Source organism: Aotus nancymaae, unplaced genomic scaffold, assembly GCF_030222135.1.
Source record: "Aotus nancymaae isolate 86718 unplaced genomic scaffold, 86718_ANA_hifiasm-v0.15.2.pri h1tg000029l, whole genome shotgun sequence".
NCBI lineage: Eukaryota > Metazoa > Chordata > Mammalia > Primates > Aotidae > Aotus > Aotus nancymaae.
Window position 1 is genome coordinate 59,472,025 of NW_026988442.1, and position 18,903 is coordinate 59,490,927.

Genomic DNA, 18,903 nt, shown 5'->3' on the forward strand with positions numbered 1-18,903 from the left:
TCTCCCAGTTCATAATTTGTGGGAAAATTGAATTTGTATGAAAAGTTAGATAATGTGGCTTATCAGTTAGGAAGTATACACCCTTCCTAAGTGAATTTAAATAATGTAATGCTTTTAAATAAAAGCAATGATCCCACCACATTTTTTTTTTTCAACATAGTAGCTGGCATTTTGTTATCATTAGCCAGAGTAGCTTCAGCATATAAGTTATTCAGGTTTTCCAACTTTAAAAGTGCATTTAATGCCTTCCGGTAAATTTGATAATGATTTGTCATAGCTTTGTGATCTTTTGACTTTTGCTTAACTGGGCCTCACTTCGTATACAATTATAGTATGAAAAAGGACTATCCTAAAGTATAAGGCAGTCAGTAACGGTAGGATGAAGAAACTGTAAAAACTCCTAGAAAAAAATCTGTGTGCATTTTTCTGGAAAGTTTTCATAGTTTCAAACTGTCTAATTCAGTTTTCATTCAATTATATAACTTGGTTATATGCTTTAAAAAACATTTGTCTAAATGTTCTGGTTTTCTTCCGGTCTTATAGTCAGCTAAGTACTGGCTATGCCACCACTCTTATTTTTACACCCAGAAAGGAGTAGTAACCACTTTATATGAAGAATTGTTTTTTTCTTTTTAAAGCTTAGATGCTATGTAAGAGAGAACTATTTGTAATCACATAGTACCCAGGGGGAGTGATGAATGATTTTTTTTAAAGGGGATATTTAAGTATATTATATAATTTAAATATAAAACTAAAAAACTTCAGCTTTTAAAACTTTCTAAACAAAATGAAACAGAGTACATTAATTGCTTTTATCTTAAGTCTAAGACTTGTTCTTTTCTCTTTGGTATGTATTTTTCTCAATGTTAGGTAGATTTTAATTCAACCATCCAACATTCTCTACGTAAAATTACACTCATTTTACATGAAAAGAAAGCAAAATAATGTCATTACTTTCATGGAACTGTGTTCTCACAGGCTTATAATCTCATTCTGTGTTTCTGGTAATGGCATATACCAGTCTGATGATCTTACCATCCTTATTCTTACATTGGTCTTAAGTTTCCAGTTGTTTACAAGTGTTCCAATTGTTTTGACTTAACTGTAAGTTAGCATGTAAGTTCCTCGGTGGCAGGGATTTGTCTGATTCATTTACTGTTATATATCCCTGTAGAATAGGACAGTGCCTGACACATAATAGGCACTTCTTTTTGAATGAATGTAAAATATTAGTTGAAATACATACTCATCTTGCATCCATGATACCCATCATCTGTATTAAAGGGCTTAAAAAAGCATCACTGCAATAAACCATACTAACCCACCACTAAAGCCATGGTCATAATTTAAGTGCACCTAAAATAAGGTCTAATGACTGTACCTTAACTTTTACTTCAGATATGTCCAAAACTTGTGAGAACATACAATGTAAAGTTGAAAACTAATGATTTGGGGCTATTTTTGAATAGGGCTGAAGCATGGTGACATGTCAGGCACTCAGTTTACTGGAGCTGTCTTAAAGGTGAGGTGGAAAGTGAGAGATGATTTTGCCCTAATTACCCACACATTCCTCTAACCCTCCATTTTAAGAAGCTTAGCTATAATAGCTTCTCTGCTTTTTAAACTTGCCATATAAAGACTATCAAAACTGCTTTTGTGATTCTCAGTAGGATCTAGTTCCAGGCCATCTCATTGCTAGTGATTGGTAATTGTTAATTTGATGCTAATTACCTTACTTGTAAAGTTGACATTTATACTGGTTAATCCTCCCTGCCCCGCTAGTCATGGACTATGAAACAGTGAGTGGCTGGCTAATAATTAGATCAGATTCAAACTAAGCCATTCCTTGAGGCTATTCTTCCACTACTGTTCCTTAAGGTATCCAAGTATGTTATGTATAAACATTTGGGGGGGTGGGGTCCTTCCTGCAAACTTCGGTAGGTGTTGGTCTTGCCTACCTCTACAACTGAGCCAAGGACTTGTTCTGAAAGGTGAGTAATGAGGGAACAAGGTTTCTATTTTCTGTGTTTGTAATTTACAGATTTTCACCTGTTTATATATTATTCTGATGTAAAAGAACCTTAGTTATATAAAATTAGACCTTTTGTAAATAAATATAATTTATTAGAAAAATTGGCATCTTTTACTGAATTGGGTTTGTGTCATTTTTTTCCTTTAAGCACCACTCAGGCAGCAAGCTCTATGCTGTGAGAGTTGCTGGAGGCCTACATTGTTTTCTCAGTGTAATTCCTCTTTTTCTTGATAAAAAGTTAGACTGAAAAGCCCATCATTTTTTCACACATCTGTTTCTTCAAATACTTCTTGGGCATAGATGATGGGCTATTAGTTTAAAAAGAAATGGAAAATATTCTTTTGTATGAAATCTGATAAATTCATCTTTGGAGGCATTTCTGTTAGTAAAAATTAGGAACTAGATTAGGACTAACAAGTTTTGTTTCATCAAATATTAAAATAGGTATGTGTGGCTGGGCATGATGGCTCATGTCTGTAATCCCAACACTTGGCAAGGCCGAGGCAGGTGGATTACTTGCACTCAGGAGTTCAAGACCACCCTGGGCAACACAGTAAAACCCTGTTGCAACAAAACATACAAAATTAGCCAGGTGTGATTTTACGTGCCTGTAGTCCCAGCTACTCGGGAGGCTGAGGTGGGAGGATGGCTTGAGCCTGAGAGACAGAGGCTTCCCTGAACTGAGAAAGGTAGTCTAAAATTATTTAAAATTTTCCTTGTTTTCATAAAAAGAACATATGAAATGTTATAAACTTTTGATGATGGAGTTATTAAAACTGTCTGTTTGTGCAATGGGGGCCAAACTGTTTGTACCTTGGTGACTGGTATGGTGGCTGGGTGCAGGGCTAACTAGTTAGTTAACATATAACCTATTAATTATCTTTATTTGTACAACAGTCTAACTGAAACATTCAGTGGGGGGCTGGGGGGTTTGTGACATTTCACAAAAGTGCTGTTGTTTCCATAGAAGCTGTACGTTATAAATACAGTTTGGGAGATGTATGTCTCACTTCAAAGAACCATTTTCTACATTTTATATAGCAAGAATCAATCAAGAGTTCACATAGGAATCCTTCCTGAAGTTTATCAAGTATATTTGGATTCTGAGTTGAAATAGCAAGATGTATCTGTTTGTAGAAGGTAAGTCTACATAACATTGCTAAAATCCCCTAAATTGTACCATTGAAAGATTACAACATATTACAGAATAGTAGTGTAAATAGTTTATTTGCTCATATGCCATGAAAGACCAGAAAAGTAACATGAATTGCTTTTATAAAACATTCTAATATTGCTAAGAAGCAGGCCCATTAATAAACAGAAAAGAACATGCCAACATTGTCTATTTGTAGATAAATAAATAGGCAATTATTTTAACATATACAGATCAGCATTGAATTTTGGAAAACAGCTGCTTTGTAGTGGAAGTCCAACTATCTGTATTATGGTCAAATTGCTATTTTTAATCAAAATGAATGTTGAGTCCACAGAAAGACAAAATCTTGGCATGTTCTTTTTAAAGTACACATTTATGGGAATGTGGCCGCAGGTGGCAGTTTAATCTTTCTGTAAATAGGTACACTAAAGTGAAATGTGGTAGGTAACTTGTTCCCTAAACTGTCCTTGTAGTTAAATATATATATTAAAAAAAAAAACTATAAGTTAAAATAACATTCAGATTGTATAGCATAGGCTGATGCATTTTAAAACAATATTTACAATATTACCCAGAGGCTTAGGTGGGAATTAAAGAGAAGTGTAAAAACCATAAAAAACTGCACCGATTTTATAGCAAAATATCTGTACATTTAAAAAGATCATATAACTACACATCCAAGGAAAAGGGACCTTCACCAAGGGGTTCACATAAGCACAACATAAAATAGGAAATTCAGCGGTTAAATACTATACAATAAACTTTACAATTAATATATTGATGTACCAAGAAGATTAGCCAGAAGCAGAATGTATATTATGAAAAGTACAAATTTAGTTTCAGTCCAGTTTTTGACTTTGGAATGGATCAAGTGCCCTGCCAGAGAGGAAGGAAAAATAACAGTGGCTTAGTGGGCCATTTAGTCCCATTATGTATTATTTAAGCTTAATACCATATTAATACTTATCAACAACTTAAATTGCAATTCCCCATAAATAGTCTGGGAAATGCATGAACAAGTTAGCCTTCATACATGATGCCAAGTGTATCTTCTCCAATTTACAAAAAGAAGAAAAAATTGCGATTGTCAGAGAATAAGGCCAGGTTCCTAACACTACTCTGCTAGCAGATGTAACCTTGAATGCTTGTTGATAGAGCTAGTAAACTTCCTTGCAAGGCACCAATTTCAGTTCTCAGAATTAATAATGGTCCTCAGAAATGTTAATACTGATTACTGAGATGTTAATTTTAGTGCTAATATGCTTGCATTATTTAAAAGCTGCCTCTAGCTGAAGAACACAGTACTGCAAATAAGTCTTATACATTGTATCCCCACATTCATACTGGTGGATGCCTCTCACATAGTATTGTTCGCACAGAAGTAGAATGTGAAACTGGAAACAGGGTTGAGTGACCTTTGTGCCACTGACGTTGCATCCTGTTTGCACTTTGTTGGGGCCTGGTTATAGACAAAAGGAGTTTTATCGTGATTTTTCCTTCTTCCATGTTGCAAGTAAAATACAAAGTTGATGGATATGGGTAAAACAAACATAAAATTCCTTAAGAGACATCTCAGCAAAGGACCCACAGCAGATGCATTCATGTTACTTACAACATCAGGAAACCAGGTAGGCCATCATGGGACAATCACAATGGTAGGTAATAAGTTTAATATGAAATTTACATTTTGGTTAAAAAAGTAACATACTGGTGTAAAAAGATACCTAGTCAAATCAAATCCTATTGCTTTGATTAATCTGAACAGGTACTTCCATTTTTAGGCACTTGTTAACAAGGGTTGAAAGGAGAGCTCATTTTAAAATTCTTTTGTGTTGGCTAAATCTGAGCCCTTATTTTATGTGTGTTCAAGGCTGCAGTTAAATGGTAGCACATAAAGTTCATATGGGCAGTTTCATTCACGCACACCCTGTGTTCATGCAGGCCAAGTCTCAGGTTCACATCGTTATTTCGGCACCATTAACAGAACGCAAGTTCTGATCATCAAAACGCCGCCTGACGCTTCTCCTCACCGCATCGGCTCGTCTGTAGGGTTGGTTTCTAAGATCTGTAAAGAGGAGAGTGCCAGTAAGAGAATAGCAACCTTTAATAGCATGTGTCTAAGCAAGACAAAGGCCAGCTGGCAGCCAATCAAAGCAGCTTGTGTAGAAAAGAGTCACCTAATGGGCCCTTCAAACTCAGGGAGCATTGAATCAAAGATGATAAACATTTGCCTTCAATATTTACAATAAAACAAAAAAATAGGGTGTAATACTGGTAGGATTCTAGGACTTTAAGAGAGAAAAATATATAGATTATTTGTCACTGGCCAGAGTCTAGCTGAAGTCTTATTTTGAAATGTTTCTTAAATTAGAAGCAGCTGTAGCTTAATTTTTTTGTTTTGTTTGTTTTTATTCTGGAAGCCTGAATATCAACAGTAATTGCAATAAATTTTAAACTGCAAAATTAATAAAGCAGACTGTCCTGTCCCATCTTATCCTTGCAGTTTTAACAACAACCTAAAGGCTTTTAGTTTGCACATAAAGGCGCTATTATTTTCATTCCATTAAGCTAGCTGAGTTTATTATTATGTGAATTTTAAGCACAATAATGTTCAATGAACCATTCAATATAAACCAAAACAATAGTCTATTCCCTGCCACCTTTTCTGCCACCTATTTTTTTTTTTTTAAGAAATGGGATCTTGCTATGTTGTCCAGGCTGGACTTGAACCGGCACTAGCCTCAAGCAATTTACCACCCAATATTTTTTAGTGTGGGCCCTCCTGCATAAGAAAATCTTTGTTAAGTGACTAAGTCAGTCACTGCATACCAGTCCAAATAGGCATTGCTCTGTTGGGATGAAGTGGGATGAGCAGAGGAATTTTATGCAAGAACTCAATATGAAGGCATGCTTTCTTTAGTAAGTCAGGTACCTAACCAGCAACTAGGCTATGCAGCCTCCCTTTGATGAAGTCAAGACATAGTGAAAAAAGTAGAGCAGGCTTCGTACTTTTCCTCGTTTGTTTGGTTTAATTATCAGTATTTACTTGCCTTTCATTAACTTAGTATTGTTGACTTTTGCTAGAATACATTGTATCTTTCGAAAGGGAAATACAAGTAACAGAATTAAACCAGATTGAATCTTTTGGATCCCTTTACTCAAGTTGAAAATGGAGCTGATGGACCACATTTGACCCACAGAATGTTTGCTCCACTCTACCCCCCTCACATTTTAAAATACAGTTTCCTGGTGTTTAAATTGGTATTGAATATAAAAACCAGGGTTTCTGGCTTTTGAAAAATCGGACAATCTGGCAAAACCAGGCCCCAATTCCTATACAGCAAAAAGAAACTGGAGCTGAGATCTGTGCTCTCAGGTTCAGCACAGTTCTTACCAGGCCTGCTACCTTCCTGGATCCTTGACTCATTGGAATTTATGTGGCCCTGCCCTACTCTTTTTTTTTGGTGGGGGGGAGGGTGGGGCAGAGTCTCTGTCACCTAGGCTGGAGTGTAGTGGCAGATCTCAGCTCACTGTAGCATCCACCCACCTCAGCCTCCCAGGTAGCTGGGCTATAGGTATTTGCCACCATGCCTGGCTAACTCTCGTATTTTTTTTGTAGAGACGAGGTTTCACCTCATTGCCCAGGCTGGTCTTGAACTCAAGCTGTTGTCTGCCTTGGCCTCCCAAAGTGCTGGGATTACAGATTACAGGCATGAGCCACCATGTCCAACCTCTACCCTTAAATTTAAGGGTAAAATAATTTTGCACACCCTAATCTTCTCAAGCCTCTGCTTCCTAGCCCATACTGGTAATGGAAGGCCAGAATTAACACCTGTAAAGTATGCAGCTCTGTGGTTCTTCATCCTCTGAGCAATTAGTTCTAAAGATCTTAATCCTTCAAAGGCTGTAGTTCATGTTCCCTGGCCAGGACCTGCTTTCAGTCTTCAGATCAAAATGGGTTTAACAGAGTAACTCAAAGGCCAAGACGGGGGTAAGGGAAGGACAGCTTAGCACTCAAAGCAAATACAATCAATCATCAGCAAATACCCTTGCCCAAACCATCACACTTGAGAACTTAAAAGCAGGCCGAGAAAGAGTCCAATAGAGAGGCTAAATCCCCACGTCATTGGAATGTGAGGTACAAAAACTCCCTGGTCAGATTCTCGCCAGTATTACCCTCAGCCATAGATTGAAACCATTGATCTGCATACAGAGAGAGGAGGAAGCTAAGTAAAAAGTGATGCTTGCCAGCTCTGTGTATCCTCCACCACCGGTGTGCTAGAAGAAATCCTTACCCTCGAGTGAACATTTGGAAATTTAGTGATATTATTCTTCTTTAAAGCTAAACAGAAAAAAAAACAAAAACACAAAATGATGGTTAAGAAAAAATGGGATGAAAATGGAAAGCAACTCAACTTAGTGCTTAACATTCCCGGGCACATTAGCCAACAGAGGAAGAGAATGGGAAGCCATTACTACAAGAAGTGTTAGGTCAAACAAGGGAAGGATGAATGCATCTTCCCACCCAGCTCTCTAACGACCCAGTCAAGCTGCTTTGAAGATTGGCTCCAGAAAGATAGAGTCCAGCAGCAAAACAGACAGCAAGAAGCCAAACAGATGACAATTTTCTAGCCTGTTAATAAGCACTGGTGGGTAAGTACACTGCAGAGCAGGCAATGACAATATGTCCTTTGACATCAGAGACAGAACATACATAACAAGTGCAATTCATAGAATAGTACGTCACAAAATAAACACATACCCAGTTCCATGTCAATCTCAGCACAGGAGTCAATGGCTACTTCCAATTAATTAGAGTATGTGCTTCCCTTGTCTCTTTTCTAATCAACTAGACACTGGAGAGAAGTTTGTTCCTTATCAGGCATCAAGAACTAAGCCCAGGAAGTTACTTTGAAAAGTTTGATTTTTTTCCCCCCCAGTTTAACAACAGTGGCATTTTCCAACGATATTTGCTGTTAGTATTTCTGGTGCCACCATCCTGACCAAAGAAGCAGATCAAGATATGATCTGATCACAGAAGAAATAGCCTGAGTTGGACATGGAACAGAGCTAACAGTGAAAACGTAATGAGATAAGATGGTGGGAGCACCTAAGCCTTTGTATTCACGTCCTGCTTTACAGCTTTGCTGCAACATGGAATTGCTGATAACTGAAATGGGGATGACGTTCAGAAGGAATAGACATGGCCTACTCAGGGTAGGGTCTTACAAAGCTGTGGATTGCCTATATCTACATAAACAAACTAGGTCAAAAGGGTTCCCTGTGTTAAGCTCATGAGTTTCAAGGCCCAGTTTGTAGCTGTGCATAGTTCACAGTTCCCTCTGCAAGTCATTTTCCACTTTAGAGCACTTTGCATTCCTGAGCACTTTCATATGGCTATCAAAGCATGTTAACTGGGTACAGGATAAAAGGGCTGGGTTAATATCTGTATACTAGAACACTATGTTTTTTGGGTTTTCTTTTTTTAAAACAGGGTCTCTGTTGCTCAGGCTGGAGTGCAGTGGCGTGCTCTTTACTCACTGCAACCTCTACCTCCTGGGCTCAAGCGATGCTCCCACCTCAATGTCCCTGGTAGCTGGGACTACAGGTGTACTACCATGCCTAGCTAATTGTGTGTGTGTGTGTGTGTGTGTGTGTTTTTTTGGGAAAGATGGGGTTTCACTATATTACCCAGGCTGGTCTTGAACTCCTGGGCTCAAGAGATCCTCTTGCCTCAGCCTTTCAAAGTAATGGGATTACAGGCATGTGCCACCATATCCAACCTGAACACAGTAAGTTCTCAATACGTGTTAGGTTTAGTAGTTATTATTATTAATGGCTATCATTTTGTGTTGAAAGACATTAGCCTAAAATTCGTATCAGCAATCTACTTGGTACCAATCCTGATTCTCAAAGAAGTGCTCTTAATATTTTTGCTATATTTTTCTCAAAATTTCTGCGAACAATTCTATGACTTCAACTGTCAAAACATGCCCAGACTGTTACAGCAATGTGAATACACATGTATTGAAAGTGGCAGTGAGTGAGCAATGATGATTGAAATGTAAAACCATGCAGCATGAGAACAACACAAAATAGGACATGATGGAGATGGCAATTCCATGCTAGCATGTTGGTTGGCTCTGACACACACACACAGGGGGACATAAGAAATCAAAAAACCTGTAGCAACCTTTTAAGAGCATCAGGTGAGAAAGAGTAATAGTTTAGTAATGGTATTCCTCAGTGAGAACAGGTTCGCAGAAAAACCGAGAGCCACGCTTGGCGGTGCGAGCAGTAAAGGGCACAGTCTTCAGCACTGCATTGAAAATGACAGCCAAACAACACAAACAGAAGAGAATAAAAAGCCAAGATCTATTGCATTAGTCCATGGTTAGTGAGTTGTTAATCATACCTGGGATGGAGGAAGGCAATATATACTCAGATTAGTTCATAAAGGTACAAAGAAGTTAATCTGGGGCTTTGGGGTGGGCCAGAAAATGAGAATTACTCCGAGGAGGATAAAAATTGCCCTATAAGCAGATACTCACTCCCCTCTAATGGTAGATTAATGACTTAGATCAAGCAAATAGAAAATGTACATTCCATTCATTTTATAAAGCCAGGTGTCATTGGGATGGAGGATATACTAACAAAAAAGGAAAGGAACTCCAAGTTTTTTTTTTTTTTTTTTTTGGAGACAGAGTCTTGCTCTGTTGCCCAGGCTGGAGTGCAGTAGTGCAATCTTGGCTCACTGTAACTTCCACCTCCCCAGTCCAAGAGATTCTCCAGCCGCAGCCTCCCAAGTAGCTGGGATTACAGGAACCCACCACCGTGCCTGGCTCATATTTTTGTATTTTTATTAGAAACGGGGTTTCACCATGTGGCCAGGCTGGTTTCAAACTCAAGTGATCCACCCACCTCAGCCTCCCAAAGTGCTAGGATTATAGGTGTGAGCCACCGCACACGGCCAAGAACTCCAGGTTCTTAATGAGTAAGGCTGGATGCTTCACTAACTACAAGTTCATTTTGTGGCACTGAGACCAAAAAATGCTTACCTAGGAAGGATCTGTTCCTGGTCTTGTTCAGAGTGGAGTTTCTCCTCCAGCATGGAGGAGACAAAGAGAGGTGCTAACAATGAAGGTTTTATCTGGGGGGCATCTGCAAGCAACTGCAATGTGTACAGTAAGATGCCAATAGGCATACATGTACAGGGTGTGTGTGCCATGTGTAGAGAATGGCATTTTTATCAGCCACTTATCCACTCAGGACCTACACTGCTTTAATCTGGCAGGAAATTCATTATTGACTTCCTCTGTATAAAATCTACCTAATCATTTAACCTATTTAATTTCCATGGGTCTGAGCTATTGAGAAAAAAATTGTGGTTTTGACCATTTGGGATTCCAATTTACAATGTTCATGAAGCTATAACAAGAAATGAGACATCAAGAGTCTAGGAATTCTGTTTTTAAAAATCAGGAAAATTGGGGAAATGTAAACTAATGACTAGATATTTGATATTAAGGGACTGTTAATTTTGGGGAGATGTGATAATGGTAATGTATGTTTTTATTTTTTAAGAGTCCTTATCTTTTGAAGATACGTAATGAAATATTTCCAAGTGAAATTCTGTGTCTTGAATGTCAAGGGTTGGATATGGGGGTAGGTCGAGTGTACCTGTAACAAGACTGGCCATGAGTTGGTAATTGTTGAAATGGATGAGGAATACATTACATGGGACCTCATCATACTATTTTCAGTACTTCTGCATATTTCTGGACTGTCCCATTATAAAAAGCTATAAGCATCTGGAAGCTTATAGCAACATTCATGTGTAACAGACGTGAATGAAGTTACTTCCTGCCTCTGCTACAAGATAGTGCCCAAGTTATTGTTCTGATCTGTAAAAGGAATTACAGAGATCTGGGAGAATCAGTTCAAGGAGACAGCATCAAGCCAATTTAATCAGACAAGAACCACGCTGGTTTAACACACAATTCTTGGCTGATAAAACCAGTCCCCAACCCTGGGCTAGAATAGAAGCCTGCTGGCTTATCGAAATTAAAGTACCTACTGACTTAAGTTACTCTGAATGAGTAAAGAGGCTTTTAAAGAGGATGCATGGACTGTGATTAGTGCAAGCTGAATGGGTCTTGTCCACACTGTTTATTAATCAGGCAGGTGGCTAGGTGTGGCCACAAGGAAAAAAAATGGAGCATGATGACAAATCAAAAACAATGGAAATCCTTTAAGCGAATGAGCTCTGCTGAAACCCGCATGGTTCCAATGCAGAGTTGTGGGGCAATACGCATGCTGCTGTAAATATACTTCAAACCCTAGCATGAGGTCTCTCTGCATCACTCTGGGTGTGAATAAAGTCAACTAATGAACTTGCCATCCCTGGACAAAAGCAGGTGCAAAATCTGCATGCATCCCAGTCTAGGTGGGGCCAGTGGGATCTCCATGGGCCACAGTGAGGAAATATCTTTTACCTGTGATGATATCTTCAATGGCACCATCTTTTCCCTCATATACATGTCTGTTATCTTTAACTTGTCGTCTTCTTAATTCTGCAATTAACTCTTGCTGCTGCCTTTTTGACTTATGAGAAGGTGACTGAGAAGAAAGGGCAGAGATTAGTGAGGCTAAACTCCTGCCCATTAGGAGTTTATGAGCACCCCTATGTGTCAAAATGTGTCTGAGCATTATGTTACTGATAAGCAGCCTCAGCCAAAAACACGCATACATCCCAACATTCTGCTCAAATGCAGAAAACTCAGGCTTCTGGGAAGGAAACAAACTTTCACTGAAAAACACACAAAACTCCACCTGGCAGCAACAGGAAGGCTGGAGTCTACAGCAACAAGAAGCAGTTGGTAATTGCCGAAATGTGGTGCCAGGGATTACAATGAGGAAACTTTGGAATGCCAGCCTTTATGCTTTTTACCTACTAACGACATTGCCCTCCATGAAATCTTCCCTCTATTCCTGCTAGCAAGTCCCTCTGCTAGCAAGGCCAGCACCAATGGGCATCTGCACAAAGCTTTCTCTGGATGCTAAGCCCTTTGGTCACTGGGTCATCTGGTGTGGCCTCTCTGTATATCCAACTAAGTTCCAGATGACTATAAACTTGGACTTGCCACACAAACATGCTCTTAGCCTCATTCCAGTGGTTGTGGAACAAAGTAATGAACATATTTCAATTTGCCAAGTTTCCAGGCACCAGAAGGAAGTGGTGAGGATCCTGGGCACACCTGGCTTGCTGGCCGTTCCTATGGCTTGCTCCAAAGAGCCCTCTCAGTCTCTCTGCACGAACCTGTCTCATGAGTGCGGCACTTTTTACCTTTGGATCCTGCTGCTCCATCAGAGCTTCTTGCTCCAGGAGTTTTTCCATGAGAGCTTGTTCCTGCTTTTTCCTCAGCTCGTTTTCCTCTTCTGCTTGCTGGGTAAATCAAAAGAACAAGAAAGATCATGTTAATGGAAATGATAGCACCAAGATTTTTACAAGTCATTCTTCAAGCATCCTTAGTGAGTTGAGAATTAGAATAAATGGAAGGTTGAGAAGATCTACACTTTATGCCTGTATTTAGCTCTGCTCCTGGGCTTCGCTGTCTGTCACATCTCTTTAAAAGCTGGGAGCTGAGAATGATCTTCTCCCTGTTCGAACTGTCTCTTAGTCTTCGTCCCACATACTGGTGGGCACCTCCTGTCCCGGCAGCTGTGCTCAGTGATTTTGTTTTCCTTCTAGAGACAGTCTGCCTACCTCAAGTGCCTCTGATCTAAGATTCTTCTGCCTTCTGCCTATTGTTAGGGGAAAACCTCCATTCCCTTGGCCTCTTATTTCTTTTCAGGGCCTCACCAGAGTGATACTCTTGGCTTCTGACCCACACCTCACTCATTCCCAAGGGAGGCAGTGTGACTAGTCTGATGAATCTGTAAGAAAGTGAATAGGCTCACCTCAGCTCAGCCCTCTTGGGCACTCACTCACTCTTTGGAAGCCAGTCTCCCTGAAGAGACCTCTAGTTGTCAAGCTATGAACTGACGGGTAGGTCATCTACCTAATTTGTGGCTGAAATTGAAGGTCGCATACACCATATCCTTCAGCCCAGCTGTTATCAGTAATAAAGTTTACATTTGGGTCTCCATTGCTTTTGTTTTGTTTCATTTTCGTCCATACAAGAGGGATGATGTCCTAAAACCCCAACCGCTGCCTACAGAGTCCCTAGGTAAGTGCCAGGGTGGAAGGCTATTCATCACGTATAGGGCAAGAAACACATCCAGGCAGTCACATTACTGCCTGGCATATGCCTCACTGAGCCAGCCAAGAAGATCACAAGGAGGAACAGTGAGGTGGAAAGAGCACACTGATGGACAGGCTGGGACCTCCAACACAGCCTGGACCACCAAGGGCAGCTTCTTTCCTCTGCTCCACACACATCCCTGCTGATGCCTCGGGCATTGAGAGAAACCCCAATCACTTCCCAACCTGTCTCAGCCAATTTTAAAATATATTTTCTCTTTTGACCTTAGATTTATATGTTTTTATGTGAAAAAACATGGGCACAGCACATGACAAGGGCCACCTCAGGCTATCTCTGCAGCACACAAGCACAGCCAGCCAGTGGGCTTGGGCTACCAGGCACCACAGTCAGCAGCAGCTGGTGGCCCACTGCCTTCTCATCCTGTGCAAGTTCTCAGAATCTTGCACACAGAGTTTGTGCTGTGTTTAGGTTCACCCTGACTGCCACAGACATGTTCCTTCTACCAGCAGCTTGTAGCTCTACTGCTACATGTAGCCCTGCTGAGGGAAGACGGCTAAAAATATTTTGACTTTTTGAGTTGTAGTAAAAGGCCTGATAATGATTTCCAGAGCAAGCAGCCCTTAGTGGATTATGTCCAAGGAGGCCTCCCATTTAAAAGAAGGGCCACTTACTGATTCACACAAAGAAACAGAGAGTGCCCACACTTAAAAGCACCATCCTTCAGTCCACACTAGAGAAATGCTGGTCTAAGAGGTCCTAAGCCCTATGCCAGAACTAACACAAGCAGGCTGTCCCTGACCTCAGCTACAGCATGTACCTTCGCCACAGCCCAGAGCTCACTTCTACCCATTAAACAATTCCACAAGAGGCCTGCATTTTCAAGTCCTTCACCTTGCCTGCCCAGGTGAACAGTCAAAGGGGCAGCAATGGTCTTGGAGCATCTCCCTTGCCCCAAGGGAGCAGCCAAGAACTTTGTTTCCTGGCTGAGGCAGAGGACTGGCTAGGTGGAGAAAGGGACCCTAATGCCCCTCAGCCTCCACAGAGCCAGGGACTGCTATCTGGTGAAGGCCACCAGACCTGCTGTCCACAGGAACTGGGAGGCCTCTGCAGAGAGCTGGGACTCAGACACAGCTCAAGGAGGGCACTTGCTTAAGAAATAGAGGCAAGGAGACCTTTAACATATACCTTATACGCTTTCACAAACCGGACAAAGACGGGAAAGAAGACAGAGGGTGGTGTTGTCTTGGGGTTTTCTCCAAAATACTTCACAACATCATCAAAGGCATCCTGTGAAGAATAACATTTCATTAGTTCAGCATTTGAACTGGATGCTCTGCGGGGGAAGCTGATGCAAAGCAGGAGCTACAAGACAGGGGTTCCCATGGCCTTCCATCTCTGCACCTCCCTCACCTCCCAAGATTGCCTAACACCTCTGTGTTTCCTCCAAATGCCTCAGCAGAAGCAATTCAAGGAATGCAATAGTGGGGCACAGGAATTCATCTCCAGGACCTCCTGCCACTTCTACACACATGCATGCATGCACACATACACACACACGTGCATGCACACACCCCACATACAAAACGAGGAAACCTTTCAAGAGTTTCCAAAGGTGGTGGCAGAACCACTTAAAACCAACAAGGTCAAAAGGGATCTTAGTCACTCTGACCCTAATCCTTGCTTCAGCACTCCCTATGACAGCCTCACACAGGGGACACTCAGTCTCTGCCTAAACTCTTCCATGGCACAACTGCCCCAAACCAGAGGCCCTTCCACTAAATCTGCTGAGTCCCCATCCCCCAACTTTGCCTCTGCCTCCTCTGATAATGTGCGGTTCATTCCGTTTAGCAGGTCTGCCCATCTATAAGCAACCCCCAGTATAGTGTAAGATTTTGAGGACAAGATCTACAGAAACCCAGTACACAAGGAACACTGCTTTGCCGAGCACAGGCCTGACACGTGGGCTGAACTGAATACAGGACCCACACTGGAGCGGGTGTTGGAGTGAAAGGGGAGGGGGAGGACCCAGGGTAAAGAACCCCAAATTTAAAAAGGACAGTGAGGATGGGGCCCTTCCAAGAATAACCCTGGGAATGGTCCCCCCCATCCATAATTAATAGCTATACAAGAAATCTACCCTCCGCAGACAGAGGAAAATGGAACATTTCTCTTTGAACCCAGGGCCTGCACCACAGGCAGCTTTAATGGGATGTAGCTTCTTCACAGGTGTCGGGGCACCGATACTTGCCTGTGCAATCTTGGCATCATCCTGCAGCTTCTTCAGCTTCCCCTCATTGTTGAGGATGAACTCCTTCAGCAGCGTGTTGTGGTCATGCATGGTGTACTCTCTTTTGGTCAAGTCCATTCCCCTCTGGAGCTCCTTGACATCCAGCAAAACATTCTCAAGGGAGACTGAAGTAGAGAAAGAACATCCCAGTGAAACTCAACAGGGAAAGTCACAACCACAGCCAGTCTGGCTGCTGAACCAACTTCTCAGGAGAGTCTTAGGCTTACTTAAGGGCCCTAGACCTAGTTTCCAGCTTTTGGCACAGAGCTCTTTTAATACAAAGAAACACTGTAAGCACTACATTACATTCTTTGTGTGCACTACTTCATTTGCACCATTAGCTCATTTTGCCAATGAGCAAGAGCAGCATAAAGAGGTTTCATGGCCTGCCCTTGGCCACACTGCTAGTAGGTGGCAGAGCAGTAACAACTGTAGACTCTAAATTCCACACTTGCACAAAACTATTCCATTTCTCTTACAAGAAATAACCTATGGGTGGGCCCATAGGCTCAGAGGTCCTTATCTGCAACAAGCCAAAGGTTTTGTGGGTGTTTTTTTTTTAACAGACAAAGTCTCACTCTGTCGCCCACGCTGGAGTGTGGTGGTTCCATCATAGCTCACTGTACCCTCAAACTCCTGCCCTGACATCCCAAAGTGTTGGGATTACAGGCGTGAACCACTGTCTAGTCCATAATCTTTTAACCCCTGCCTAACATTTAAAACTTTTTTGCATTTCTCGGGCTCTCCAGCAGGGGGCAGCCTCTTGTCTGTTAACCATAGGTTGTATTGATTACTAGGACCCAAAGCAGCCTTGCATAAGCTTCTTTAACAACCCCTCCTATTCAGAAAGGTTTAGTATAACCCTTTCTGTCTGCAGTGTAGCCTCTACCGGGACAGGCATGCTCCCAGAGCCTCCTGAGCAGCTTCTGCAGGACATCAGGCCCCAGCTCTGGCTCCCTCTTGCCTGACTCAGTTCTGCACGTCGACAAAATATTGGTGCAAAAGTAATTGCAGTTTTTGCTGAAATCTGATATTGGAATACATTCTTAAGTAACTATAGTTACGTTATACGTCATTTTAATGCACATTTCTCACTTTTTACTGACATTACTTGCTGTTTTAGACTGGAAATGACATTAGACAAAAAGCAAATTCAAGCGATTTTCTTATTTGAGTTCAAAATCGGTTGTAAAGCAGGGGAGACAACTCGCAACATCAACAATGCATTTGGCAATGCATTTGGTGGTTCAAGAAGTTTTGCAAAGAAGATGAGAGCCTCGAAGATGAAAAGCCTAGTGGCCGGCCATCAGAAGCTGACAACGGCCAACGGAGAGCAATCAACAAAGCTGATCCTTTTAGAACCTCACAAGAAGTTGCCAAAGAACTCAACATCGACCATTCTACAGTCTTTAAAAGCAAATTTAAAGCAAATATGAAAGGCGAAAAAGCTTGGTAAATGGGTGCCTTATAAGCTGAGAGAAATTTTTTTTAAAATATCATTGCTTTGAAGTGTCATCTTCTCCTCTTCTATGCAACAACAAACCATTTCTCAATCAGATTATGACATGCAACAAAACGGATTTTACATGAGAACCAGCAATGGCCAGGTCAGTGGCTGGACCTAGAAGAAGCTCAGAAACACTTCCCAAAGCCAAACTTGCACCTAAAAAAGCTCATGGTCACCGTTTGGTGTTTTGCTGCTGGTCTGACCCACTACAGCTTTCTGAATCCCAGCGAAACCATTACATCTGAGACGCCTGCAGGCAGCACTGGTCAACAGAAAGGGCCCAGTTCTCCACGACAATGCCTGACTGTACATTGCACAACCAACACTTCAAAAGTTGAACAAATTGGGCTACGAAGTTTTGCCTCATCCACCATATTCACCTGACCTCTTGCCAACTGACTACCACTTGTTCAAGCATCTCAACAACTTTTTGCAGGGAAAACGCTTCCACAACCAGCAGGATGCAGAAAATGCTTTCCAAGAGTTGTTGAATCCAGAAGCACAGTTTTTTTCACTACAGGAATAAACAATTCTCACTGGCAAAAACGTGTTGATTGTAATGGTTCCTATTTTGATTATTAAAGATGTGTTTTGTTTTGGTTTTGGTTTTTTTTGAGATGGCGGCTTGCTCTTTGGCCTAGGCTGGAGTGAAGTGGTGCAATTTTGGCTCATTGCAACCTCTGCCCCCTGGGTTCAAGCAATTCTGCCTCAGCCTCCCAAGTAGCTGGGATTACAGGTGTGTGCCACCATGCCCAGCTAATTTTTGTATTTTTAGTAGAGATGGGGTTTCATCATATTGACCAGGCTGGTCTAGAACTCCTGACCTCAGATGATCCACCCACCTTAGCCTCCCAAAGTACTAGGATTACAAGTGTGAGCCACTGTACCCATAATAAAAATGTATTTGAGCCTAGTTATAATGATTTAAAATTCACGGTCCAAAACCACAACTGCTTTTGTACCAACCTAATAAAAACAGTGCAGTTGGTTTTTCCCTTAGTAGACTCACACTGTCTTATCATCCTTGATTCTCCAATACTTATGATGGTGCCAAGTACACGGAGGGCACTCGAAGGTGTTTACTGGATAAATGAAGGAGTGAATACATGAGTGAAGGCATAGAGGATCTGTGTCGGGCAACCTGGGCACCAGAGAGCAAACACAACAGTTCTGCCAGGGAGCAACCCAGTCTCCCATTTTCGCCACCAGTGTTTTTCAAGTGACACCATTTGGAACAAACAAAATGAGCTAGTATTGGTCAGGTAGAAATTATAATAGCTTTTAACATTTTTTTTAAATTGGAATTGTGAGGTGTAAGAACTAATTTAGGCAAAGGGAAACCTGAAAGGAGGAAGATCACTTGGTCAGAACAGAAATTCCACTAACTGTCTAAGTGAGCCCCAAGCTCGCTCTAGGTCTGTCCAGTCCACGTCACACAGTTCTTCATAGTCAGAGTCACGTCCATCTGCCTCTCAGTCGCCACCACGGCTTCTGCAGCATTTATCCCAGTCACAGTGCATCATCTCATTCATTCATTTGTTCACTTGTTCATTTGTTTATTTCCAACATCCAATTTCCAGGGGCTGAATTAGAAAGATAAATAAAACCTGATATATCTTTAAGAAATGCACACATTGGCCAGGCATGGTAGTTCAC

The 18,903-nt window shown here is 41.3% G+C and overlaps 1 protein-coding gene across 12 annotated transcripts in view; it reads right to left on the reverse strand.

The window, feature by feature from the left end:
• Positions 1-3,240: 3,240 nt before the first annotated feature.
• Positions 3,241-18,903, reverse strand: part of FMNL2 (formin like 2) — a 316,443-nt gene continuing 300,780 nt past the window's right edge. For 4 of the 12 annotated variants that reach the window (XM_064382750.1, XM_064382761.1, XM_064382762.1 and 1 more), the window contains exons 23-27: positions 15,702-15,865; positions 14,639-14,740; positions 12,535-12,633; positions 11,684-11,807; positions 4,709-5,253 (exon numbers count right to left, since the gene is read on the reverse strand). In XM_064382750.1, coding sequence (XP_064238820.1) covers positions 5,144-5,253; positions 11,684-11,807; positions 12,535-12,633; positions 14,639-14,740; positions 15,702-15,865 — 599 coding nt within the window. In that variant the 3' untranslated portion in view covers positions 4,709-5,143. Of the gene's footprint in view, positions 5,254-7,436; positions 7,531-9,381; positions 9,508-11,683; positions 11,808-12,534; positions 12,634-14,638; positions 14,741-15,701; positions 15,866-18,903 lie in introns of those variants that run through there. The other 8 variants (XM_064382759.1, XM_064382755.1, XM_064382756.1 and 5 more) reach the window with 5 other exon arrangements.